The sequence below is a fragment of the Aureococcus anophagefferens genome, assembly GCF_000186865.1.
Source record: "Aureococcus anophagefferens unplaced genomic scaffold AURANscaffold_16, whole genome shotgun sequence".
Classification (NCBI taxonomy): domain Eukaryota; class Pelagophyceae; order Pelagomonadales; family Pelagomonadaceae; genus Aureococcus; species Aureococcus anophagefferens.
In genome coordinates this window covers 203,857-230,796 of record NW_008705576.1, presented here as the reverse complement: position 1 = coordinate 230,796, position 26,940 = coordinate 203,857, and the positions used below count along the sequence as shown (strand labels likewise).

General features: G+C 69.0%; 4 protein-coding genes across 4 annotated transcripts; 2 read left to right on the top strand and 2 right to left on the bottom strand.

Annotated features, from left to right (window-relative positions):
• Positions 1 to 3,432: 3,432 nt before the first annotated feature.
• On the bottom strand, positions 3,433 to 3,918 carry AURANDRAFT_6880 (hypothetical protein; the record flags this gene model as incomplete). Its single annotated transcript, XM_009040612.1, has 1 exon — positions 3,433 to 3,918. A coding segment is annotated over one exon (486 nt), but the record flags the coding sequence as incomplete, so codon positions are not given.
• A 5,027-nt stretch (positions 3,919 to 8,945) lies between these two features.
• Positions 8,946 to 9,968, top strand: AURANDRAFT_65647 (hypothetical protein; the record flags this gene model as incomplete). Its single annotated transcript, XM_009040768.1, has 1 exon — positions 8,946 to 9,968. One exon carries the CDS (start codon positions 8,946 to 8,948, stop codon positions 9,966 to 9,968), a length of 1,023 nt encoding a protein of 340 aa, XP_009039016.1.
• Positions 9,969 to 12,414: 2,446 nt separating this feature from the next.
• AURANDRAFT_3154 (hypothetical protein) lies at positions 12,415 to 13,471 on the bottom strand (the record flags this gene model as incomplete). Its single annotated transcript, XM_009040592.1, has 2 exons — positions 12,415 to 13,245; positions 13,301 to 13,471. Coding segments are annotated over 2 exons (1,002 nt in total), but the record flags the coding sequence as incomplete, so codon positions are not given.
• Positions 13,472 to 14,138: 667 nt separating this feature from the next.
• On the top strand, positions 14,139 to 16,501 carry AURANDRAFT_29234 (hypothetical protein; the record flags this gene model as incomplete). The annotated part of the gene is made up of 3 exons (XM_009040769.1): positions 14,139 to 14,768; positions 14,969 to 15,772; positions 15,869 to 16,501. 3 exons carry the CDS (start codon positions 14,139 to 14,141, stop codon positions 16,499 to 16,501), a joined length of 2,067 nt encoding a protein of 688 aa, XP_009039017.1.
• Positions 16,502 to 26,940: the final 10,439 nt, after the last annotated feature.

Genomic DNA, 26,940 nt, shown 5'->3' with positions numbered 1-26,940 from the left:
CGGCGCCGACGACGGGCGCGTAGGTCGTCTCGTAGGCCTCGCCGTTTACGACGTGCGCCCAGGTCTGCGCGGCGCCGCGCGCCGCGACGGACCGCAGCTTCTCCTCCATCGCTTCGCCCTCGTCGCCGAGCAGCTCGCGGTTCGTCTTGCCGAGCACGGCGCTCCGCTCCAGGCCCAGGGCCGCGAGGCCCGCGCGGTTGATGGCGACGTAGCGCAGGTCGAGGTCGTAGAGCAGGGCCACTTCGTCCGAGTCCTCGCAGAACGTGTCGAACATGCTGCAGGCGACGTCGAGCGGGCCGCTCGCCATGATTGCGGAAGGGTGCGTCGCAATCGCAGCTCGGCCAGTCGTGTCGACGTGCCTACTTCAGCAAGCGGAAGCAGGGCATTTCATATGCCACGGCCGCGGCGCGCGGCGTCAACCTCGCTTTCCTGCAAGTGCAAACGTCGATTTCCAGACTCTCTCGGAGAGGAAAGTACGAGGTCGTCACGTGAGGTCGTAGAAGACTTCGTAGAAGCGCAGCTTAGAAAGCGGAGGTGGGGCAGGGGGATCACCGCGACATGGCGCGGATGCGGAGGTGGGAGAGGTCGCGCGCCATGGTCGCCATGCGCGCCTGGTAGCGCCGGCTGCGCCGCTCGATGACCTCCTGGCCGAACGCGTCCACGGCGATGTAGTAGCAGGCCACGAGGAGGCCCGAGCACATGATCATCATGAGGATGACGCCGAAGAGGTCCGTGGCGTAGGACGCCTCGTCCTCCGTGTGCTCGCCGACGTAGAGGAGCAGGCTCCCGAAGAAGACGAGCACGAGCTGCGTCTGCGCGACCTCGGACAGCGTGTCGTCGTCGTCCTCGATGTAGGGCTCGTAGATGGAGTAGACCCGGTGCGAGATCATCGTCACCAGCAGCCCCATGGCGATCTGCAGCGCCCCCCCGTCGGAGAAGATGGTCAGCCCGCCCGTGAGCACGATGCGCCGCACGGTCTCGAAGACCGAGAAGAGGTAGCACCGCGGCTCGTACTCCTCGACGAGGAACGACACGGACGCGATGGCCTTGGACGACTTCTCGCGGTGCTCGAGCATGGCCGCCTGGATCTGGGCCTGGAGGAACTGCTCCTCGGCGTGGCCGATGAGCGACGCGCGCTGCTGCTGCTCGAGCGACCCGCGGCGCGCGGACCCGCGCCGCGGCGCGTCCGCGGCGGCCGGCGCGCCGCCCGCGTCGGGCGACGGCGGCGCGCCGCCGCGCCCGGCGAGCCCGCAGTCGACGGGCGCGCCGCCGTCGTCGAAGTCGACGTCCGCGCCGCAGAGCTGAAAACCCGCGGCGCCGCCGCCGGGCTCGCCGGCGGCCGCGCGCGCGCGCGCGAGGGACCGCGACTCCGCGGCGGCGCGCGGCGACGCCGCGTGGCCCAGCGCGGCGAGCGCGGCGCGGACGTCGATGGCCGCGACGGGGCGCCCGTCGTCGCGCCGCGGCGGCGCGTCCACGCCCTCGACGGACGAGTCGCAGCTCGCGGGCGCGCCCGCGCCGTGCGACCGGAGCACGACGTCCGCGCGGGCGAGGGCGCCCGCGGCGCGGAGCGCCGACGGAGAGGCCGGAGGGTCGGCGGCCGACCCGCCGGCCTCCGGCGGCGGCGGCGGGCGCTGGACGACGGCGTCGAGGAAGAGGCTCAGCTCGCCCTCCGGGTGGAGCCGCGCCTCGGGCTCGTCGGAACCGGCCGAGAGGTCGTCCGCCGCGAGCTCCGCGGGCTCGTCGGCCGCGGGCTCCGCGGGCTCGTCCGGCGCGGGCTCCGCGGGCTCCTCACCATCGTCGTCGTCGCTCGGCGGCGGCGTCGCCCGCACCTCGTGGTCGTCGTCGTAGAAGTCGTTGAAGGGGTGCGCCTCGCGGGCCTTCATGGACCCGCGGAGGCCGCTGTGCTGTTTTTCGGTCGCGTTGAGGTCCTCGAACTTCGGATTGAGGTCCTTCCGCTTGGACCAGAGGATGAAAAAGTAGAAGAGGGGCGTGCCCAGCGGGTAGATGGCGACCATGAGCAGCACGTAGACGAGCCAGTGGCCGTAGCGCGCGCCGTCGCAGTCGACCGTCGGGTCCGCTACCAAAATCCGCAGATCGTCGCGCTGCCGCGCCCAGCCGTCGCCCCGGGGCGCCCAGTCGCCGAGGTCGTAGGACATGCAGCCAAAGTACTGGAAGACCTTGGACGCGCAGGCCGGCAACACGCAGAAGGAGATGAAGAGCAGGCAGTAGTTCTTCGACGACGTCGCGGCGTGGCGGACGTCCGCGTCGTCCCCGAAGTACTCGCGCTTGAAGAACCAGGCCATGGCGAGCGCGGAGAGCGCGAAGGGGGCCAGCGTCGTGAAGACCAGACTCTCGAAGAAGTTGACGCGGCGGAAGCAGTCCAGCGGGAGCGCGGACCTGTGTGGCAATCAATCACTGGTTTGGGGGGTCCCCACCAAACTTCAGAGCTCTCTAGCTCGGTCAAACCGACGTCGATTCGACTGATTTTTGGACGAATCGATTGCTCTCGTCGAGTTCTCGAAGCATAGAAGAAGAGCTTGTGTCGAAGAATACGAATGCGCGCACATTGAAGTCGGGTTGAAGATTTGGAATCCACACAGGCGCGGACATGACGTCGAGCACGAAGAAGCGCGAGACGTTGAACGGCGCGTCCAAAATGTCCGGGAAGGGGACCTGGGGCAGCGTCCACTGCGTCGAGCCGATGATCTGGTAGAGGCCGATCAGGATCTTGATCTTCGTGAGGTACTTGGTGATGAACGCGCCCGTGCCGTCGTCGTCGTCCTCGAACGCCTGCTGCTTGTGGCGGCTCGTCGTCTTCGACACCTGCCGCAGCTCCATCAGGGACCGCGCGGAGCAGCCCCGCTTCCGCACGTACCACGTGACCACGGCCATGAAGAGGAACAAAAAGAGGCACAGCGACACGAGGCGGCCCGGGGACACGGAGATGTCCCAGGCCGGGGAAGCGCACTCGACGCAGCGGCCCTTGACCGTGTCGAACATGTAGTCCTCGGCGCAGACGGCGCAGAGCACGTCCTCGTGGCCCCGCCGGCAGTAGCGCTCGCTGCTCTCGCCGCGGTCCGTGTCGTTGCCCGACCCGCCTTTGCACGCGTCGGTCACCGCGCACTCGTAGAGCTCGTCGGTGTAGAGCGACGCGCGCCAGTAGTCCCGCTTCAGCGGCAACGTTTCCAACGTGACGCCGGCGGCGTAGCACCTGGCGCCGTCGTCGGGGCACTCGACGCAGCAGTCGCTGCACTGGGCGCCCGCGAACGCGTCGGGGTCGTCGGGGTCGTACGACGCGCGGAGCGCCGCGGCGCCCGTCGTGTCCCAGTAGGGCGTGTCCCAGTAGAAGCCCGCCTCGCAGGCGTCGCAGTAGGTCGCGCCGCCGGACCCGGACGCCGTGAGGGGCGCGGGGCAGAGGTAGCAGGCCGTCATGCCCGAGTGGTTCGCGTACTCGGACGCGCCGCACGGCTCGCACGCCGTCGCGCCCGAGCCGGAGAAGGACCCCGGCGGGCAGGGCGTGGCCTCCGAGGCGCCGTCCTCGGGCGCGTAGGACCCGGGGGGCGCGGACGTGCACCACTCCGAGCCGGGCGCGTCCTGGTAGCGCCCCGCGGGGCAGTCGAGGCATTCCGTCGACCCGGAGACGGCGAACGCGCCCGCGGGGCACGTCTCGCAGCCCGAATTCCGGGACCCGTCGGAGTAGGTGCCCGTGGCGCAGTAGACGCAGTTGACCCGGTCGTCGGAGTAGAGGCCCGGCCCGCAGTCGAGGCACGTGAGCCCCACGGGCGAGTAGGTGCCGTTCGCGCAGTCGACGCAGACCTTCTCGTCGTCGTCGCCGAGCGTCTGGTACTGCCCCGTGGAGCACCAGGAGCACTCCGCCGATCCGAGGCCGCTCTGCTTGCCCGGGTCGCACGCGGCGCAGAACGTCGCGCCGCCCGCGGCGTAGGTGTTGACCGCGCAGACGTCGCAGGACGTTCGCCCCGTCGCGTTCTGGAAGCGGCCCGACGGGCAGGCCGCGCAGCCCGGCCCCCGCGGGTCGTCGGAGAAGGTGCCCGCGGGGCAGTCGTCGTGCGTCGGCGCGCTCGTGGGCGCGCCCGAGGGCTCGGGCGTCGGCGGGGTGGAGGGGGCGGGCGACGCCGTCGGCGCGAACGTCGGGCAGTCGTTCTCGAACCAGCGCACGGCGTCGTCGTCGCCCGACGCGGACAGCACGTCGACGTCGCCCTCGTCGTCCAAGTCCGCGGCGTGGACCGCGAACTGGTAGGACCCGGCGTCCGTGAGCGTCGTGATGACGCGCTTCGTGAAGGACTGCGCGCCGTCGTTCTCGTGCCACGCGACGGTGTCGTCGAGCGCGGACGCGGCGACGACGTCGACGTCGCCGTCGCCGTCGAGGTCGATGGCGTAGACGGCGAAGGCGCCGCTCGCCTCGACGTCGACTTTGAGGGTCGTCCAGGACTGCGACCCGTCGTTCTCGTGCCACGCGACGACGGACACGGACCGCTGCGCCGAGACCGCGTCGACGTCGCCGTCGCCGTCGACGTCGAGCGCGACGACGGCGTTGGCGTAGCCCGCGGCGAAGGTGATGATGCGCTTGGAGAAGGACTGGGCCCCGTCGTTCTCGTACCACGCGACCGTGTTGTCGTTCCGCGACGCCGACAGCGCGTCGACGTCGCCGTCGCCGTCGACGTCGATCGCGAAGACGGCGGCGGCCTGGTCCGGCGTGGCGCTGATGACGGCCTTGGCGAAGGTGAGGGCGCCGTCGTTGGCGTACCACGCGACGGTGTCGTCGTTGCGCGACGCCGCGAGCACGTCGACGGCGCCGTCGCCGTCGACGTCCGTCGCGTAGCAGTTGAGCGGGCCGTCGGCGGCGTCGTCGACCGTGTGGTTGCGGAAGGACTGGGCCCCGTCGTTCTCGAAGAGGAAGACGGCGTCGTCGGAGTAGGCGACGGCGACGACGTCGACGTCGCCGTCGCCGTCGACGTCCGTCGCGTAGACCGACCGCGCGTAGTTGACGAGGCGCGAGACGATCCGCGTCGTGAAGGACACGGCGCCGTCGTCGTCGTACCAGGCCACGGTGTCGTCGCTCGACGACGCCGACAGGACGTCCAGGTCGCCGTCGCCGTCGACGTCGACGGCGAAGACGGACGCCGCGTTGTCCGCCGTGTCGACGATGGTGTGCGGCGCGAAGGCCACGGAGGCGCACTGGTGGTCCTCCGCGAGCCGCCGCTGCGCGCCCGCCAGCCCGAGGAGGAGCGGGAGGCTCCACATTCGTTTTTTCGCAACCGCCGTGGCAAACGGGGACGGAACAGCCATCGGCCAAAGTGCTGCCCTGGCCGAAAAAGTTAGAGCGTCGATATATAACTGCCTCGCGCGATGTTGAAGTTCACGACTTGTGGGCCAAGCGCACTTCTTGCGGGAACCATACCGAAGCTGCGTGCGCCCTGCGCTTACGATGATTTACGCCGCTTGGCCCGCTTCCGCGGCCCGGGCCGCTCCCCGAGCGCCGCGAGGTGGACGTCGAGCTCCGCGGCGTCGACCCAGAGGTCGTCGGCGTTGCGGTCGGCCGCGCGCGCCGCCGCGCGGTCGAGGGCCGCGGCGCCCGCGGCCGTGGCGGCGTCGCCGTGCCGCACGCCGACCATGGCCGCGATCGCGGCGACGTCCGCCGGCGCGCGGACCTGCCAGGCCGCCGCGGCGCCGCTGGAGAACGCCAGGGCGCCGCGCGCGCCGCCCGCCGCCGCGTCGAGGCGCGCGGCCGTCGCCGCGAGGTGCCGCAGCGTCCGCGGGCGGGAGACGGCGGCCGCGTACGACACCTCGAACGCGACGCCCCGCGCCCGCGCGGCCGCGACGGCCGCGCGCGGCAGGGCGAAGGGCGCCTTGCGGCTCGCGTCGACGGCGATGACGTCGCAGTCCGCGGTCCTGCAGGCGAAGAGGAACGCGGCGTCCGTGAGCGGCTCGACGGCGACGACGTCGAAGCGCTGGGCCGCGGCTTTCGGGATCTCCAATCGCGGCGCGTCGAGGCCCACGGTGACGCGGTGCAGGAGCCGCAGGCGCCGCGTGCCCGCGGGGGCGGCGAAGGACTGCGCGCGGTCGAGGGCGACCGGCGTCGTCGTGGCGAGGCGGCTCGCCGTCGTCCTCACGTCGAGGCACACCGTGTCGTAGCCGAGCGCGAAGGCGCGCGCGGCGGCGTCGACGGAACCGACGCGCAGCTCGATGGCGGAGGGCATGGCAGCGATGGGTTTTCGCGCGTCTAGGATGCGCTTCTCAGATGGGCGCCGTCAAGCTCCATTGCGAGGTCGCGGGCGGCGACTTTGCCAATGTTGCCCTGCAACAAAGCTGAAAGGCGGATCGAAGTCACGATGGCGGATCAGCTCGAGGCCCCTCCGCTAACGGCGGGTGTGGACGAAGAATCCAAGATGGACGTGCCGTACATCCTCGCCAATGGCGAGCCGAACATGGAGCACCCGGTCCTCGCGTGGCGCGCCTCGCTGCCGGAGGGCGAACCGTTCACGACCGAGCTCGCCTCGGCAGTGCTGTCAAAGCCGAAAGTCAAGGTCACCATTGGGCTGCCGCATCAGGACTCGGGGCTGCCGGTCAACGCGCTCGCGGGCATGATGGGCTGCGTGATGGCCGGGCTGGAACCGGAGGATTCGGACGAGCGCCTGCTCACGGTCCCGAAGATCTTCGACGGCGAGCTGCCGACGCTGGACGCGATCGAGTCCGCTTACCGCTACGACTACAGCGAAGACCGCGTCGCCGAGCACGTCGCGCACTGGAAGGCCCTCTTCGAAGCCGTCGAGGGCGCGCGCGCGCGGAAGTGGATGAGCGATCCGCTCGCGATCCTCACGCCGCAGGACCACCAGGAGATCAATTCCATGAGCAATGACGAGCTCGAGGCGCTCTTGTCGATGAGCCTGAGCCAGGTCGCCCCCCGCGAGTAGGATTTCCCCCCTGCACCAGCGCCGCGTCGCCTAGCCGCGTCCAAAACCCCACCACACAAGTCCCCCCTAAGACCACCGTTCCGTCCTTGGGGTAGTTAGTCAATTGGACTGCGAATTTTGGGAGTCGTTGTCGGCGACGAAACGCCGAATTTTGGGGGTGGTTGTCGGCGACGGAACGCCGTCGCCCTCCGCGGGCTCCTCGTTGACGTCGAGGATGTTCATGGCCGAGTAGTCGGACGGGTGCTCGGGGTGGTAGTCGTCGGGCGAGCCCGAGAGGGTGAGGGACGCCGCCATCATGGGCGGGTAGAGCTTCTCGCTCCGCGCGGGCGCGAGGGCCAGCGTCGGGTCCGATTCCGAGAGGAGGATCCCGTCGAGGTCCGCGTCGTCGTCGCCGTCGCCGGCCTTGGCCTCGTCGAAGTCGATGCGCGCGATCTCGAAGTCGTCGTCGGGCTTCCAGTCGTCGTCGCCCGCGTCGGCGAGCGCCCAGGTCTCCATGCCCGTGTCGAGCGGCCGCGGCTGCCGCTGCTTCGTGACCGCGCGCCGCCGCATCGCCGCCGCACGCGCCGCCGCTCGTCGACGGGTCGCCGTCGGCGACGGCCATGGTGCAGCACTCCGTCTCGATGATCGACGACGTGCCCGCCTGTGCCGAATTCAACCACTGGTTCGGGACGTCCCGACCAAACTTTGAAATTCTCTTCCTCAGTCACATCGAAGTCGATTCGGCTGATTTTGGGACGGATCGATTGCTCTCATCGAGTTCTCGAAGCACAGCGGAAGTGCTTGTGTTAAAACTTTCGAATACGCGCACATTGAAGTTGTGTTGAAGATTTGAGTTGCACGCTGGTGCCCGCGAAAACGAGGTTCCGGCCGCTCGTGAACTGCGCCGTCGGGTTCGCGTCGAGGTACGCGGACGCCGTGAACCGGAAGGACTCGCGCCCGTCGAGGTAGGTCGCGGTGACGGACCGCTGGGCCTGGTCGATGGGGAAGTAGCGCGCCTTGTTGCTGTTCTGGCACTCGGAGTAGCAGGCCCCGTCGCTCTCGACGGTATCGCAGTCGATCGTGTACAGATTCGTCGGATCCGTGGGATTGTCGCAGCCGAAGCCCATCTCCTCGCCGACGAAGACCGTCGACGACCCTGCGCCGCCCGCGCAGGACGTCGCCTGGGCGTACGCGGAGATGTCCGCCGAGTCCTCGTAGGACAGCTCCAGCAGCCCCGGCTCGTCGTCCCAGCACCAGTACTCCGTGACCTTCTTCGACCCGTCGAGGTCGAAGAAGGAGAAGTAGAAGGGGTCGACGCTCATGGCCGCGTCGCCGGCGTCGGCGTTGACGAAGGCGAACTCGAAGGTCGCGGCCTGGTTCACGTTCATGTTGATCTGGCCGAACGCGCCGTTGAGGCCGTTGCTCGCGGTGTTCGTGGGGACGTAGGCCGTCACCGCCGTGACCGTGAGGTCCACGCGGTCGCCGTCCTTCGTGCCCACGCCGGCGTAGCGCAGCATGGCCGGCTCGTCGAAGTTGGGGCCCATGCCGCCGAGGTTGTTGTACATGAGCGTCGCGGAGACGAAGTCGATCTCCGTCTGGGTCGTGAGGCACGTCACCTCGACGGCGGCGGCCGTCGCGACCAGCGACGCGAGGACCAGGACCGCCATCATCGTCGACGCGTCAAGCCGGGCTGCCGCTGCGTGGGCAGCTCATCGTCGATTATTTATTCCCGGCTTTCACAGAACCGTAGCCGCTTTGATTGAGATGGGCACCGGGGCGGCGGTGCAGACCTCAACTCCCGCGCGTGGCCGCCGCCGATCTTGCGGCAGCAGATCCGCAGCCAGGGAGAGCCATCCTCGTCCGGCTGCACGAGTCGTAGCAATGCGCCGCCTCTCAGCGATTGCCACGCTCGTAGCCACTGCCACCGCACTGGTCGCGCCGACGCGCACCGCCGTCCGCCAAAAAAAACTGATCACCCGCAACAACGACGAGCTCGGGCTGGCCGACGCCTGGGACGGCGCCCTCGACGGCGTCATGGACGCGCTGGTCGCGGGCCTCGACGCCATGGGCGTCGACGGCGCCGCCATGGGCGTCACGGACGCGCTGCTCCTCGCGGACCCGGCCCTCGCGGCCGGTGCGGCCGCGGCGGCCGCCGCGGCGATGGCCGCGTCGCGCGCGCTGCCGCTCGACGGGTTGCTCGGCGCGCCCTCGTTTCCCAAGATCTACGAGTCGTGGTTCGGCGACGACATGGCGGGCGCCATGCGGGCCGGCGTCGGCGCCGGGCTCCGGAGCGGCCTGCAGTTCATGGAGGTGCGGACGCAGCCCGTGCCGAATTTGGAGGAGGCCAAGTTCGGCACGCCCTTGAACGAGCGCTTCCAGATCGAGGTCGCGCGGAATCTGGGCCTGAGCGACGGGCCGAGCGCGTACGTCGACGACGAGGCCGCGCGGAAGAACGTGCGCCGCTTCGACAAGAACTACATGCTCGTGAAGCGGGACCCCGTGTCCTACGCGAACGTCGAGTGGGCGCGGCGCGTCGCCCCGGCCTTCGGGTCCAAGCGGAAGATCTGGGTCCTGCTGGCCGAGGGCCGCGTCGACACGTCCGGTTGCGCGAAGCTGCCGAAGAACTTCGTCGTCAAGCCGCTCGAGTCGCCGGACGTCGACGTCCAGTCGGGCGACGCCGTCATCGTCGTCGCGCCGGGCGTGACGGCGTCGTGGACGCGCGGCTACGACATCGGCGCGGCCGCCGGCGCGCCCGTCGTCTTCCTCAACTCGCAGCTCTCGGAAAAGTACCAGCTCGGCGGGCCGCTCGCGGACGTCGAGGAGGTCTACTACTTGAAGCCCGTGTCCAAGGGCTTCGTCTATCGCGCGTGGCCCAACCCCTGGGAGGTCTGGCTCGACAAGCCCGACGGGACCCAGGAGCGGCTCAAGGTCTTCAGCGACGAGCGGCCGACGCTCGGGGAGCTGAGCCAGATCACGCGGTCCGCGAGCCAGTCGAAGTACGGCGCCATCTTCAACGAGAAGTTCACGAACGACCGGAGCCTCGGGGCGCGGCTGTAAGCTTACTGGGCGCTCGGCTTGTACTAACGGCACGCCTCGCACCCTCGATTGCGGGTGATGGCCGGTGGGTCGACGCCGAACGACAGGACGAGCTTGAAGACGTCGTCCGGGAGCGGCGCGCGCGCGGCGCCGCTCGCTTTGCGTTGCCCGCGGGTCCGCGGCCCCGCTTCATAGGTCATCAAGCCAAAGCAGCGGGCGAGGGCCGGCGGCGGAAATGCGCGCTCCGCGAGGCAGAGGTAGCGCAGCGACTGGAGCTGCACGAAGGGCTCCCGGCACAGCCGTTTCCAGGATCCGGCCGCGCGCAGGGCCTCGATGAGATCGCGGACGTCCTCGAAACAGTCCACCTGGTCCATGAAGTATTCATTCAAGCCTGCGCTGTAGCTGAGGCCGTGGCTGCGTTCGCGGAGTTGTTGGCGTTTCCACCCGGCTCCTCTCTGTGCCAATTCATGCACATCGATACCGCGACTGTCTTGGGCGTCGTAATCGGCACCGTGTCGCAAAAGTGTTCTGACTAAATCAGGTAAGCGATCAATTTCTCTATCATTAAAATGAAGATCTTTTGCCAACTCCGTGCGCCACAATAGTGGTGTCTGGCCTTGCGAGTCTCGAGGGTCTACTTCGGCGCCGTACGCGAGGAGAAGCGCGGCTTGGTCCGGGTGAGACGCGAAATGCAGAGGCACAGAACCATCCTGTCTCGATATGTTCGGGTCCGCGCCGAACTCGAGGAGCTTGCGCACGAACGCGAGGGGCGTCTCCCCGTTGTCAAGAACTTTCAGGCTGTAACAAAGGAGCGTCTCCCCGTTGTCGCTGTAACCAACTTCCATCTGGTCGTTCACGCTGAAGGCGCCCGAGTTTATTTCCGCTTCGACCGATGACCAATCGCCAGCTGACGACGCTTTGAGTATCTCGGCGGAGATCACCCTCAGGAGGAAGATTCTCCTGTATCTGCCCCACTGTGCTTATTCTCCCTTTTCTCCCTACCTTGCAGTCTCATATCTTCATGAGACTGAGGTCCCCACTTTAGTATAGGGGTCCTTCCTCCTTTTCCCAATTTCCTTTTCCCAATTTCCTTCCCTTTCTCTCTTTCTATTCCACTTTAAGACAGTATAGAGTAACCCTCTCCTGTTGGGAATCAGGGCTGCTCAGCAGCCCCATCTCACTTTTTCATTTTCAGTCTAAGTCAGGAACACTGCCATTTCCCCTCAAGGGTTATGGGCCCACAGCGTTAATCCTGACCCAAGACTCTTTACCTTCGTTACATGGTAGATTAGCTAATTACAGCGGAACTTCGGAAAATTCGCTTAACAGGCTAACACTTTAAGGATCTCTTCTCGTAACAGAAATATGGGGGATGCAGATCAAGGGGGTAGACGTAACCCCGCGCGTGCCGCAAGGGCTCCTCGACCGCAAGAACCCGAAGGTGGTGAACCCGAAGGAGATGAACCACCCCAAGACCAACCCGAGCCAACAGAAGAAGAGCTGGCTCAGCAAGAAGCAGCTCGTCAAGAAGCAGCTCGTCGGGATGCAGAAGCTCTTGCAGCAGCTGAGCGAGAGGCAGAAAGACAAGAACATCAGGATGAAATTACCAGAATGCAAGCTGAAATCGATACTCTCAGACAGCAGTCACCAGAGGAACGCAGGAATACAGATGGCATAACTTTAATTGGCAATGCTGTGAGAACCATGACTAGTATCTTGCGTCAAAATACAAATATCAGCAAAAAGCAATTGGAATTCCAGGAACTTCTTAATGCCGATGCTACAGCAGACGCCATGCTGAAGCAGCAGCAACTAACTGACCCAACTATGGGCAACTCTAGCTGGTACACTGGTGTACTTAGTTCGGAACAATCCAGACATTTTTCCAAGGGTATCATCACCAGTAAGGAGTTTAGCTATTCTAAGGCTAATAATGAGTTTCAGAAGGCAAGCAAACCAAACGACATGCATTTTCCGAGAAGTTTGGAGGATCTACCGGATACAACAGAAGCCTGGAAAGCAAGCTTCAATGACTCACTACAGCAAATTGTGATGGAGTCACCAGACTATCATGCGTATGTTACCACTAGCTCAAAAGTTACCGATTATATCAACTCACGAATTGAAATTCGAATGAAAGAAATTCGCAATCATGATTCAACTAAGAACTTCGAATTTGATGAACTCCAAGACCTTCAGATTCCACCGGTAGAGGGTGCACACATAGCGAGGACTCGAGCGGAGTCCTATTCTCAACGCACGACGTAGTAGGTTTCAGTGCCGCCGACGCCTCCCAAAACCGCGGGGTGGAGGCGAACCCCCCCGGCACCGAACGGACCGTGGCACTTACGGGAGGATCTGGCGCGCAAGGGGCCCGGAGGGGTCGGGTCGGGCGCGCGCGGAGCGCGCGCGCGGGCCGCGGATGGTGCTTGGGTGGCCCGCGTCCGCCCGCCCCCTAGCCGAAGCGCTGCTTGGCGAGGGAGTAGAGGAGCGTGCCCGTGATGGCGATGGACGAGCCGACGACGCCGAGCGTGGAGATGGGCGTGTTGAACGCGATGACGGACGCGATGATGATGACGACGCGCTTGATGGTGTTGCCGACGGCGTGGGTCACGGGGTTGACGCGGCCGAGGGCGAGGAAGGCGACCTCGTTGTAGAGGTAGTAGTACGCGCCGGAGAGCGCGGAGAGGACCGCCAGATCCTTCTTCGTGTGGCCCGCGGCGACGGCCGCGTCGATGGCGGAGCCCACGGCGGCCGGCGTCTCGACGCAGAGGGACACGGGCAGGAGCACGGCGAAGGCGATGATCGTGAGCACGGCGTACAAATTCGTCTCGTTCATGTTCTCGCCGACGCCGCCGCCCATCGTCTTCTTCGCGAGGATGCCCCGGAGCGCGGACGACACGTTGGAGAGCATGGCCGCGGCGAAGCCGAGCCAGGTGAAGCTCAGCTCCTTGAGGGACGCGAGGCCCACGCCGCCGACGATGGGCAGGAGCGTGAGGTACGTGATCGGGCTGTAGTACGCCTTGAGCATGACGGCCGACAGCGCCGCGGACACGACGGGCTCCGAGGCCTTGATGATGTGCGTGAAGGACACGGCGCCGGCGCCGAGGGAGATCACGGCGCCGATGTGCGTGCCGAGGTGGCCCATGGCCACGGGGAAGAGCGTCTTCACGTTGTCCGTCGAGAGCTTCGGCGCTTTGCGGAGGCCCGTGGCCCAGAGCAGGGCGACGTAGGGGATGCCCGCGAAGAGCTGGACCGTCGCCAGGGTCCAGGGCAGGGGCATGGCGTTGAGCGCCTTCTTGTTGTAGATGTTGTACCTGCGGCCGGGTCTAGGTTGAACCGAGATTCGGGACGCGCGAAAAGGCGCCGCGCGCGCGCCCGATGTTGAAGAGGTACCAGAGGGCGAAGAAGCTGCCCGTCTTGAGCGTCTCCATCATCGACGAGTCCTCGCCGCCGCTCGTCGCCACGGCGCGCGCCGTCGTCGACTGGCGCGACCGTGCGGGGGCCAAGAGCGAAGCGGGGACCGGCTTCAGGCCATTGCGCTGCTGGCAGAGCCCGGTCTTCTTGGTCAAAGGCTGGGGAAGACCGAAGGCGAGCGCCTCGCCGAGGAGCGCGAGTGCGAGAATCGAGCGCATGGTTGTTGGTCGGCCTGCAAGCACTTCTGGACCTCAACTAGACGAGCTAAGCGTACGCGGCGAGCCGCAAGAAGAGCACAACTTGAACTTTACGTCGAGATGTTGTCTCGACGCTGTGCTCACGTCCTTTTCCGGCCGTCTCTCGGCCGCCCGGCACGCCTCACGGGAGCCCGGCGCGGCCACCGGCGCCGAATTCGCCGCGCGGCGCGCGCGAACGCGGCGCGCGCGTCGAAACAGCTCACGCACCTACCGACGCCGAGCACGCAACCAGACCAGCACAAACGGCCAACGAGAAGTCTCTTCCGAGACGTCCGCGAGCGACCGCGACGGCGCTGCCAATCTGCGGCGAAGGCGTCGGCGAGGTCGGCTCCTTGCAGATCGAGCCGAGACAATGGCCATCCAGCCGCTGAGAACACATATGTTAGTCTTCGTCGTCGCCCTGCTCCTCCCCGGCGCGACGTCCTGGGGCCCCAGCCGGCCGCGCCTGCCCCGGCTCCGCAGGCAGGGGACGCTGGCCCGGCCCGCGGCGCCGGGCACGCCCGTGGGCTCGTCGGTCATGGAGCGCCTCACGGACATCGGGCGGCGCGCGACGACGCTGGGCTTCAAGGAGACGGAGAGCCTGCTGGAGGCGCGGCTGAAGGAGACGGAGGAGTACCGCAAGGCGCTCGACGACCAGGTGCGCGCGAAGATCGCCGCGACGGGCGCGGAGCTCGAGGACCTCGCGCTGACGACGCTCGAGAAGACCGAGGCGTTCCTCGGCGAGCTCGAGGTGCGGGCGGCGCTCGAGGTCGCCAAGCTCGCCGTCGACGAGGAGGCTTTAGACGACTACGCGGCGATCCTGTCCGCGGAGGCGCTCGCGGCCGTCGACGTAAAACCGCGAAAAGCGTTCCGGAGCCGGCGGCTCTGGGCCGCGGGGCGGACGGCGTCCATCTGGCGCACGGCCGTGTCCTTCGGGTGGCGCGTCGCGCGCCAGCGGCGCAAGTTCGCCGACAAGCAGAGCGCGGACGCCGTGGCCGCGCGCGGCGCGCTCGCGGCGCTGTTTCGCGACGCCTTGCTCGACCTCGGCCCGACGTTCATCAAGTTCGGCCAGCTCCTGTCGACGCGCGTCGACGTGCTGCCCCCCGAGGTCATCGCGGAGCTCGCGACGCTCCAGAACGAGGTGCCCTGCTTCTCCACGGCGCGCGCCGTCGCGATCGGGGCGGCACAAGAGAGCGAAATTCCCAACTTCAAAGGCTCCGATCTCGGCCATGTTCCACTCGTTTCGGCTGATTTTTGGACGAGCGATCATCTCTCGGAACGGTCTCGAAGCGTGGATGCTTTTTCCGGAACGCGCGCGCGCGGCACACTCACGTTGAAGCGACGTTGAATCACCCTTGTCCTGCCCAGGTCGCCATCGTCAAGGAGGAGCTCGGCATCAACAAGCTCGACGAGGTCTTCGCGTCCTTCGACGCGACGCCGTTAGCCGCCGCGTCCCTGGCCCAGGTCCACCGCGCGACGCTGAAGGACGGCACGGAGGTCGTCGTCAAGGTGCAGCGCGACGGGTTGGTGGAGCAGTTCGACGTCGACTGCAAGAACATCCGCTTCCTCGCTTCCGTCGCGGACCGCGTGGACCCGGAGAACGAGGGCGTGTCGTCGAACTGGCGGGGCATCGCCGACACGTCCGAGGGCGTGCTCTACCGGGAGATCGACTTCCTCGTGGAGCGCGACGCGGCGGAGCGCTTCCGCCGGGCCTTCGAGGAGGGCGCGGGCAACGCGAAGCCCCTGCCCTGGGTCAAGGTGCCCAAGACCTTCGACGAGTACTGCACGTCGCGCGTGCTCGTCATGGAGTACGTGCCGGGCACGAAGATCAACGACGTGCCCGCGCTCGAGAAGATGGACGTCGACCTGCCGCTCATCTCGCAGCGGCTCACGACGTCCTACCTCGAGCAGCTCGCGCGCCACGGCTTCTTCCACTGCGACCCCCACCCGGGCAACGTCGCCGTCGACGAGGGCTGCCCCGGCGGGCGCCTCATCTACTACGACTTTGGCATGATGGAGTCGATCGAGCCCGACGTGAAGAAGGGCTTCGTGGATTTGGTCTACTCGCTCTACAAGAACCAGCCCATCACGGCCTGCGACGCCCTCGAGCAGATGGGCGTGCTGCGGCCGGGCCTGGACCGCTACTCCATCGAGCGCATCGCGACGAACTACGTCAAGTCGTTCGCGTCGACGGTCGACTCGAAGAACGCGGGCGGCGTCACGGGCCTCAACGACGGCGCCAAGTGGGAGACGGAGATGTCCGAGGAGGAGGAGCGGGCGGCGCGGCGCGAGCGGCGCGCGCAGATCGGCAAGGACCTCTTCGCGACGCAGGCGGAGCGGCCCTTCGTCTTCCCGCCCAAGTTCACCTTCATCTTCCGGGCCATCACGACCATCGACGGCATCGGCAAGTCGCTGGACCCGGGCTACGACCTGACGCGGCTGAGCGCGCCCTACCTCCAGGAGCTCGCGGACCTGCGCGACGGCAGCCGCTACAAGACGGGCGTGCTCGAGCTGCTGGAGCGCGTGGGCTGGCGGCCCATCGACGTCAACCATCTCGTGACGGCGCCGCGGCGGCTGGCGTCGACGGACGCGTCGATCAAGCGCATCGAGGCGGGGGACCTCACGCTGCGGACGCGGTCCGTCGAACTCGAGGCGCAGCTCACGCGCGTCGAGGCGCGGCAGCGCATGTTCCAGTACGGCACCGTGGCGGCGCTGGCGCTGCGCCTGGCGACGGAGGGGCCGGCGCTCGCGCTCGCCGAGGCGCCCCTGAAATACGCGGCGCAGAAGGCCTACCTCCTCGGCGCGGCCTGGGCGGCCGCGGAGGGGTTCGGCGCCTACTGCGCCCTCTGCAAGCTCGACAAGAACCAGCGGCGCTTCCGCAACGAGCTCGACGACTGTTAAGTGTCTGCCTTGTGTCGTGTCTCTCTCGAGGGGATGTATGCTCTCGAGACCCCCGGCCAGGCTCCGAGTCGAGAATTCTGATGAGGGCCCTAGGGCAGCCCTCACGATGGGCGGCCGCAGCCTCCGCGCCATCGCGCTCGTCGTCGCGTCCGCCTCGGCAAAGCGCGACCGCCGCGTCGCCGTCTGGGCATCGGCGAGCCCGCAGTACGTCGCGGGGACGCTCGCGCAGCTGCGGAATGCGTCCTGGCGCGGGCTCTTCGACCGCGTCATGCTGGGCGGCTGCGGCTGGTACGTCGACAGGGTGAACGGCACGCTGGAGGTCAACATGACGGAGTACGAGGCGCCGGGCTGCCAGCGCGTGCTCCAGGCGCTGGCCGATATGGATCTGGATCCGGACATGTGGGTCGGGGGCCTGCCCGACGTCGCGCTCGAACGCCCGAAGACGTTCGTCGACTCCGCCGTCGCCCTCGTCGCCAGCGGCAGGGGCACGTTCCGCAACCTCGCCGGCATCCACTTCGACGAGGAGACGGAGTGCGCGCCGCGGGCGACGCTGGCGAATTTCACGAAATGGATCGAGGTCATGGACGACCTCTCGGAGGCCGTCCACGAGCAACGTACGGAAATCACCGTCGCGGTCCAGGCCATGTTCGGCATCGAGGACGCGCCCTACGTGAAGAACGCGCCCTGCTTGGAAGCGCCCTGGAAATACGAGACGAACCCGGAGCTGCTCGCGTTGCTGCGGAATTCGAAGGTCGACCGGTGGATCGAGATGGACACGTACTACTTCTCCTTGAGCCGCTACTACGACGCTTTGGACTGGTACCGGGACGCGTACCCGCCGAGCACGCTCGGCGTCGCCGTCGCGAACGCGGACGTGAACCCGCTGTCGTCGCCCGACGAGTACCTGGCGCGCGCGCGGGCCTGGCACGGCGCGAAACAGGACGACTTCGGCCGGGCGCAGCCCCCCCTCGACTGGCTCAGCGTCTTCATGGTGCCCGTCGACGACGCGTGGCGCGAGCACCTCTGGCGCTGGAAGACGGGCTGCGACGGCTGCGCGCCCCTGGCCTGCTTCGAGATGGACGTCCCGTGCGACCGCGCGCCGCGCTAGACCTTACCTCACCGCGTCCTCCGGAGCCACGTCCTCCGGCGCCGCCGCGTCCTCGGGCGCGAGGGCCGCGTGCCGCGCGCGCGCGTGCTCCGGGATGGCGTCCAAACGGACGTGCTTCGCGAGGCCCGCGGGGCACGGCGCGTCCTTCGAGTCGGAGCCGGCGAGGACCTCGATCTTGTCGCGCGTGACGGGCTCCAGCAGGCGCGTCACGAGCCCGATGAGCGTCTTGGCCCACCCCGGCAGCGGGTAGACGACGACCCGGCGGAGCCGCTCCGGGTAGCGGTTCGGGATCGCGCCCGCGCAGAGCCGCAGGAAGCCGACGAGCTTCAGGGCCGACGGGTTCGGCCAGCCCGTGCCCGCGCGCGCGTCGATGAGCACGACGAGGCGCGTCGACGCGTCGCTCGCGAGCGCCTCGTCCATGCGGCGGCAGAGCAGCGCGACGTAGGCCTCGGCGGGGACGTCCAACGCGTAGCGCGCGCCCTCGACGAGGAGCAGCCGGTCGCTTCCGCCGACGCGGCCGCCGAGGGCCGCGAACTGCGCGTCGCGCGCCTCCGCCGGCTGCGCGGCGGCGCCGAGCGCGTCCGCGGCGCCGTCCTCGCGGCGCCACTTGCGGTAGCGCTTGTAGAGCTTCAAGGCGTCGGCGGGCTTGCCGGGCCGCGCGGCGGCGAAGCGCGCGAGCTCCGCCGCAGGCTCGTCGGGGTAAGCCTCGACCAAGTGCGGCAGCGACATGCTAGCAGCGTTGCAGCCTAGTGCGTTTTTCTATCGAGGCGCAGCACCCATGCTCTCCGCCGCTTAGCCTACAATAGTATCTACTAGTAAGTAGGCAGCCCGCCCAGGCAAGCCCTCGAGTCCGGATCGGCATGGTCGAGTGACTCTCAAGGCCCCACGATGCCGTCGGCGCGGGAGCGCGTGAACATTCTCCTGGTCGAGTCTGGCCTCACGAGCGGCGGCGGTCTCGCCGACGATGTGCGCGCGGTCGCCAGGGGCTTGGGCGTGGACTTCAGCACCGTGAAGGCCACGATCGAGGCCTGCGAGGTCGAGCTGCTGGGCGTGGCGGCGGAGGACCCGGCGCCGGCGTCGGTCGGTCGGTCGCCGCGCGCTCCGCGCGCTCCGCGCCGCGCGGCCGCCGGGGTGCCCCTCGACGTCGGGGCGTGCGAGTTCTGCGGGAGCTCTGACGCGCCGAAGAAATGCGCGTGCGGCGGGCCGAGCTACTGTAATCGCGAGTGCCAGAAGGCGGCGTGGAGCCAGCACAAGAAGACCTGCGGCGCGCGCCCGAAGAACGCGCGCGCCCATCGCTGCATCGCCTGCCGCGGCCCCTTCGCCCCGTCGATCGAAGACTACGGCGTCTGCGCCGCGGGGCACAAGCTGTGCCAGCCCTGTGTGATGCAGGGGCTTCGCCACTGGCTCGACACTGGCTCGAACCGCCTGCCGCACGTCGGCTACACGTGCCCCGTCTGCGCCCAGAACGTCCTCGTCGAAGAGGCGACCCTGGACGAACGCGGCGTCATCTCCTTCGGCGCGTACGGGGAGCACTGCGGCCTGCGCAATCTCATGGTCCACACGCGCACCATCTCCGCGCGCGTGCCGGGGGCGTGCACGGGCGCCGCCGGCGGCACTTGCCTTCACGCCGACTGCGTGAACCGCCTGGACATCCTCGTCCGGCACCTCCCCTGCGACACCGAGGCGCGCTGCCGGACGTGCGTCGGATCGAGGATCGAGGTGTTCCTCGCCGACACCATGCAGCACCTCGTGAACAACAACTACGACCCCCGCGCGGACGCCGCCGCGCGGGTCGCCGCGGAGAACTGATGATTCGCGCGGAACTCAAGGGGGCTATACGACCTCCCACCTACTATTCTCGGGCCGCCGCTCGACCTCGTAGTAGCCGCCGGAGACGCGGCGGTACAGCAAGGCCCACTCGGACGCCGGCCGGTGGTCGAGGTACCTCGCGCGGCAACACCGCCCGTCCGTCGATGGGCGCTCGGCGTCCAGCACCGCGAAAAAGGGCCAGCGCCGCACGGGCCGGCCCTCGAGCGCGGCCAGCGCGCAGTTGCTGCCGACGAGCTCGCCGTCGAGCGCGCACCACGCCAGCGCCGGGTGCGCGAAGAAGAGCAGCGACGGGACCAGCGTCCGCGCCGTCCAGAGCCGCGGCTCGCGGAGGCGCCGCTCCGATCGCGCCTCGTCGTACGCGACGCGGCAGTGGTAGTCCTCGAGCGCGCCGCCGAAGACGCCGAGCGCGCCGGCGTGCATCGGGCGCGTCGGTAGCCAGGCCGCGGCGAGCGCGTTGAGGAGGACGTCTTCTCCTGCCAGCCGCCGCGCGGCCGGCGCCAGCGCGCGCGTGGCCGGCGGCAAGAGGAGGGACCAGGCCGCGCCGTGGCCGACGACGCGTTGCAGCGTCCACGTGCGCGGATCCGCCGGGTCCGCGGGCTCCATCGCTGCAGCAAAGCAAGTCTCGCTGCTCCGCAGCTATCGAAGGTGGCCCATCTCGACCTGATCACGGCACGTACAGCTGTATCTTTCAAGTTTCCCCAAAATTCTGTGGGCAGCCCGTCTGGTTTGCACCGTGACAGGGCGAAGAGCCACGACATGCGCTCGTAACCATGCGCTTCATATACGCCGTAACTCTCTCGTGCGCCGCCGCGGCCGCCGCGCCGCCGCCCGCGCACGCCGCCGCGGCGCTGCGGCGCCGCCTCGCGGAGCGGCGCCGGTCGAGCGTCGTCGCGCGGCGCCTGCCCGAGGCGGCGCAGCGGACCCACGACGCGGTCCTGCGCAACGCGACGGAGGAGACCTGCGACGCGCGCCTGCGCGCGCTCCGGTCCCTCGTCGCCGCGGGCGACTACGCCGCCGCCGTCGACGCGTCGTTCGCCCTCGACGGCCTCCGCGGCGCGGAGCCCGACCTCCCCGCGAGCTGCGCGGCGGACCGCGGCTTCGTCGGCGCCGCGGACTTCATCGTCGAGGTCAAGACGCCGCGGCGGCGCGAGGACGCGCGCGCGCGGTCGCGGACCGAGACGACCGCGCGGCTTCGGGAGGCGGACGGCTCGTCGTCGATCCTCCCCTACGCGGGCCCGGGCGTCGAGGGCCCCGCGCGGGGCCGCCCCGCCGTCGGCGCCGTCGTCGACGGCGTCTTCGTCACCGCCGGCGGCACCGCGCGCTGCCGGGAGCGCGGCCGCCGCGCGCTCTGCTCCGGCGGCGGCGAGCGCGACGTGCCCTTCCCCTCCGTCGCCGCCGCGGAGGCCGCGGCGGAGGCCCTCCCGGAGAGCGGCTCGCTCGCGCGCCTCGCCGCCGGGCGGCCCCGCGCCGTCGCCCGCGTCGCCGACAAGTACTCGAAGAAGATCGTCGGCGCGAAGACGATGCTCGTCTCCGTGATCTGCCCGTCGAGCGACGACTGCGCGACGGCCTACGACTACGAGCTCATCGCGAGCGACCACGGCGGCGACGTGATCTCCTACCTCGAGGAGGTCGTCGCGCTCGCGCAGGACTTCTGGACCGCGAACAGCTGGGGCAACTTCACGGTGGACGTCGCGATCACGCCGATTTTGGAGGTCGACTACGACCAGAGCACGTGCGACGACCACGACGAGCTGGACTGGTACGGCGGCGGCTACGACGGCGACCCCGAGGCCTTCGACGTCCTGGCGGCCCACGCGTCCCTCGCGGAGGGCTACGACCGCGAGTCCTACGACTTCAACGTCGTCGTCGTCCCCTACTGCCAGGCGAACGGCGCCGCGGGCACGGGCTACGTGTCCCAGGAGGGCGCGTTCCTGAACCTCGGCGCGACGAACTACGACCCGAGCTTCGTCCACGAGACGGGCCACAACTTCGGCGCGAACCACGCGTCCTACGTCAGCAACGACGTCGACGACGTCGGCGGCGTCAACGCGTGGTACGACGACGACGACGACTGGGTCGAGTACGGCAACCTCTACTCGCCCATGGGCGCGGGCGGCATCAGCGCCGACGACCTGAGCAACCACTTCACGGTGGAGGGCAAGGCCGTCTTCGATTGGTTGCTCACGAAGTACGTCGAGACCGTGGAGCCGTACGACGACGCCGGGTCGCCCCTCTGCAGCCCCTGCGCGTACACGATCCAGGCGACGGACGCGGGCTTTTTGGAACCGGGCTACCCCGTGGCGCTCATGGTGGGCACGGCGACGGAGGACTTCCACCTCTTCGTCGAGTTCCGGTCCGCGCACGCGGGCGCGCTGCTGACGTGGAGCTCCGTGTGGAAATCAAATCTTCAACTCGACTTCAATGTGAGCGTACGCGAATGTTTCGACGCAACTTCTTTGGCTTCGCTTCGAGAACTCGATGAGAGCAATCGATTCGTCCAAAAATCAGCCGAATCGACTTCGATTTGACCGAGCTAGAGAATTCTCAAGTTTGGTCAGGACCACCCAAACCAGTGGTTGAATTCCACACAGGTGGAGCTCCTTCAGCTACACGTCCGGCATGACGGGCAAGTACGGCAACACGCTCGTCGTCGACGGCCACCCCGACACGGTCTCGCTCTACGACGTGCTCCTCGGCGACGGCGAGAACATCATGCTCGACGTCGGCGACGAAGCGGCGTCGCGGCCCATGTCCGCGTACTTTGAAGTCGTCGGCGACCATCTGGAGGTCTCCCTCTACAGCTCCGCGACGCCCCGGCCGACCCTGTCCATGGCGCCGACGACCGCGGTGCCGTCCCAGTCGCCGACGCGGGAGGACGACGTCTGCGGCAAGGCCAAGTACTGCTGCGCGTTCATGGATATCGACGGCTACCAGCGCTTCGAGAAGATCCGCGAGCTCAGCGGCGAGGCCTACTGCTGCTCCGAGCGCTGCTCCTACGCCAACGCCCAGGGCTACTACCTCCACTACATCTCCGCGGGGGGGCAGTACTACATGACGACGACCGAGCCCTGCTTCACGTCGGGCTCGCTCTCGTACATCGACTACTTCGCCGACGACGACGTCGAGGCCTACTGCGCGCTCAACCAGCCGTCGCCCGCGCCGACCTTCACGGCGGCGCCCCACGAGTGCGTCGCCGACTCCGCCAGCTGGTACAAGGACGGCTCGCCGGGCAAGGACTGCGACTGGATCGCGGGCGACCTGAGCCGCTGCGACTCCAAGGAGGACGCCGCGGGCGTCTCCGCGCGCGTCGGCTGCGACGCCACGTGCTACGCCTGCACGCCCAGCGACGACGACGGCGACGACGGCGGCGGCGCCGGCGACGACGCCGGCGCGGCGCGCCCCGACCCGACGCCGGCGCCGACCGCGCACGCCTGCGTCGACGATTCCGCGAGCTGGCACAAGAGCGGGTCGCCGGCCAAGGGCTGCGCCTGGGTCGGCGACGACCTCGGCCGCTGCGACTCCAAGGAGGACGACGCCGGCGTCTCCGCGCGCGTCGGCTGCGACGCGACGTGCTTCTCGTGCGTGCCCGAGGACCGGCCGGCGCCGACGGCGGCGCCGACGACGGCGTCCCCGAGCGCGATGCCGTCCCCGGCCTGTCCCGGCGACGACGAGCTCCTCTTCTCCATGCGCCTCTACCCCGACGGGGCGAGCTGGGGCGACGTGTCCTGGGAGTCCGTGTCCGACGGCGTCAGCGTCGCCACCGTCGCGCCGCCGCACGCGGACCGCCGCTACAAGTGCCTGCCCGACATCGACCACTGCTTCGACGTCGTGTTCACCTTCGGCGACCCGGCGACGTCCGGCGACCTCTCCTTCGAGTACCGGGGGCTCACGTCGAACCACCACTTCTACTTCCGCGGCGGCGAGGACGAGGAGACGTTCTCGTATTGTCTCGAGGGCGGCGAGATATACAGCGTGCCGTCGGCGTCGCCGACGACGTCGCGGCCGTCCATCGAGCCCGGCTGCGTCGACAACCCGAACTGGCACAAGAAGGGCGTGCCCTGGAAGGACTGCGACTGGGTCGCCGAGTGGCACCCGCGGTGCGACGTCGTCGGCGAGGACGGCTTCACGGCCCACGACGCCTGCCGCCACGCCTGCGGCTGCACGAACTCGCCGACCCGCGCGCCCGCGACCTACGCGCCGAGTACGCTCGCGCCGACGACCGTCCGGCCGACGACCGCGCGGCCCGCGCCCGCGCCGACGGCCGCGCCGCGGCCCCGGCCGACGCCGCGGCCGACGGCGAAGGAGCCGACGCGGGCGCCGACGCCCCGGCCGTCGGCGAAGCCCACGCCCGAGCCGACGCCGACGGCCGGCCCGCCGAAGCCCACGCCCCGGCCCACGCCCCGGCCGTCGCCCGAGCCCACGGACGCCGCGACCGTCGACGCGGCCGAGACCTACGACGTCCTCGCGACCTACGTCTTCGCCGAGGCCGACGTCTCGGACTGCAAGAGCGACAAGGCCACGGTCGGCGGCGTCGAGCTCACGGCGAAGGTCTTCGAGACCATCTGGGGCGTCCCCAAGGGCGACGCGGGCCTCTCCGCGAACTGCGTCGCCGCCGCCGGCGGCCGCCCCGCGCGGCGGCGCCTCGACGAGGCCTACGCCTGCGGCGACACCCACGTCTGCGTCGACGCCACGGTGTCCATCAAGGGCGCCGACGTCGTCGACCTCGCGGGCGCCGCGGACGTCGGCGACGTCGCGACCTGTGCCGAATTCAACCACTGGTTTGGGTGGTCCTGACCAAACTTGAGAATGCTCTAGCTCGGTCAAATCGAAGTCGATTCGGCTGATTTTTGGACGAATCGATTGCTCTCATCGAGTTCTCGAAGCGAAGCCAAAGAAGTTGCGTCGAAACATTCGCGTACGCTCACATTGAAGTCGAGTTGAAGATTTGAATTCGGCACAGGTCGCGACGTTTCTCGCGGACTACGGCAAGGACGACCTCGTCGCGGCCTACGGCCTCGCGGAGAGCGCCTTCGTCGCCGTCGAGGCCTGTGACTACGACGCGGCCGCGGCCGCGTGCGCGGCGGCGGGCGGCGGCGACGACGACGAGAGCGACAGCGCGAGCCTCGAGCTGCCGGTCTGGGCGCTCGTCGTCGTCCTGCTGACCATCGCGGGCATGCTCGTGCTGCCGCTCAGCGGCCATACGCGCTGGTCCCACCGGCTCCTGGGGATCATGGTGCTGGGCATCCTCACGACGAACTTCGACGTCGCCTTCGCCATGGAGACCTACGACGGCGGCCTGTTCTGGGCGTCGTTCGTCTTCATGGCGGTCCGCGTCGTCGGGTCGGGCTACTACGCGGCGACCTACGCGCTCGCGGACAAGCCCGTGCACGACGACATCGCGAAGCTGCGCCACCCCGTCTTCGGGCCCGCGGGGAACAGGGCAGCACAAGAGAGCGAAATTCCCAACTTCAAAGGCTCATATCTCGGCCGTTTCCCACTCGTTTCGGCTGATTTTTGGACGGGCGATCATCTCTCGGAACGCTCTCGAAGCGTGGATGCTTTCCCCGGAACGCGCGCGCGCGGAACACTCACGTTGAAGCGACGTTGAATCACCCTTGTGCTGCCCAGGTGGGGAAGGGCGCGCTGCTCCTGGCGTCCGCGACGCACACGTCGGACGTGTCGCGGTTCCTGTTGGACCGCGGCGGCATCGACTACGACGACATGCCGAGCCGCTACCCGGACAACGTGTGCTGCTACGGCATGGCCATCCTGAAGCTCATCGGCGTCGGCGTCGGCGACGGCGACGTCGTCCCCGTCGCCGCCGTCGGCCTCGCGTTCAACGTCGCCTTCATGATCGACCGCTACTACCGCATCAAGCACCCCGTCGCGCTCACCGCGGGCGACCGCAAGGCGCTCAGCGCCCGGCCGGACAACATCTCCTTCATCGACCACGGCGCCATCGAGGTCTACGCGGACGGCGAGGACGACGACGTCGAGGCCGCGCACCGCTTCCCGGAGCTCACGGAGCCCAAGGAACAATGCGGCGACGACCCCTACGCGCCGCGCATGGTCACGAGCTCGCCCAAGTCGCTCAAGGCCAAGGTCGCGGGCCTCTTCTCGCCCGGGAAGCCCAAGGTCTACACCGACGGCGAGAGCCGCGTCGAGGCCAAGGACACGGACGAGGAGGCGCCCATGGTCGCCGCGGGCGTCGAACACGGCGCGCGGCGCGAGGTCACCTTCCACGGCGCGCCCCTCGACTTTGCGCTCGTCCTCGCGCGCGAGAGCTCGGGCCGCGACGTCGTGCGCCTCGGGGACGTGTCGGCGCCCTGCGAGTGCTTCGCGCAGCTCCAGGTCCTCGACGAGCTCACGCACGTCGACGGCGTCGCCCTGCCCGGCGACGCGGCGGCCGCGTTCCGCGAGGCGTCCGCGCGGCTCGGCGACGCGGTCGCGACCTTTTCGTTCCCCGTGGCGTTGTCGTTCGCGCGGCCGCCGGCCGCGCACTCCGTCGACTTTGAGGGCGACGCGCCCCTGGGCCTCCAGTTCCGGCTCACGGCCGCCGACGGCCGGTCCGCCGTCGTCGTGCACCGCGCGCGGGGCGACTCGCCCGCGGCGGCGCTCGTGCCCCACGACGACCGGTTGGTCGCCGTCCACGGGCGCCCGCTGCCGGCGGAGGTCACCGCGGACGACTTCGACGAGCTCATGGCGACGCTGAAGCGGGCGCCGCGGCCCCTGCGGCTGACGTTCTGGCGGTCGTCGGTCGGCGGCGCGGGCGCGCCCGGCGGCGACGTCTTGGACGCGTTCGGCGGCTTCGCGAGGGACGACGAGGACGCGCGCCCGGACTACCGCGTGCAGGGGGTCACCATCGTCGACGGCACGCCGGAGCGGCCCCGGGAGCCGCCCGAAACCGACGGCACGCCGCGCCTCGACGCCTTCGTCGACCGGTCCCTCGAGGACGAGCTCCGGGCCGCGGGCGCGGCCGTCGACGGCGACGAGCCCGCGTCGCCGCAGAAGCTGCTGGAGGACGCCTTCGGCGCGGACCCGGCGCCGCCGGCCGCGGCCTTCGCGGCGCCGCCGCCCGTGGCGCTCGCGGCGGCCTTCGCGGCGCCGCCGGAGCCCGTCGCGGCCGAGCCCGACGCGGCGGCCGCGCCCGTCGACGCCGACGCGCCGGAGCCGCCGGCCCTGGTCATGATGGGCGGCGACGACGACGACGACGACGACGACGCGGCCTTCGCGGCCGCGCCGCCGGACGACGACGCGGACGGCGACGCGGCGCTCGCGGCGGCACCGGGGCCCAAGCGCAAGACGTTCGGCACGGCGGTCTTTCCCTTCGTCGCGTCCGAGGAGTGGCACGCGACGATGGCGGCGGGCGAGCGCGTCGAGGTCATCGACGCCATGGACGACGGCTGGTCCCACGTCCGCGTCGCCGGCGCCGTGGGCTGCGTGCCGTCGTCCTACGTCGCCGTCGCCGACGACCGCGCGCGCGACGCCGCCGCGGCGGAGC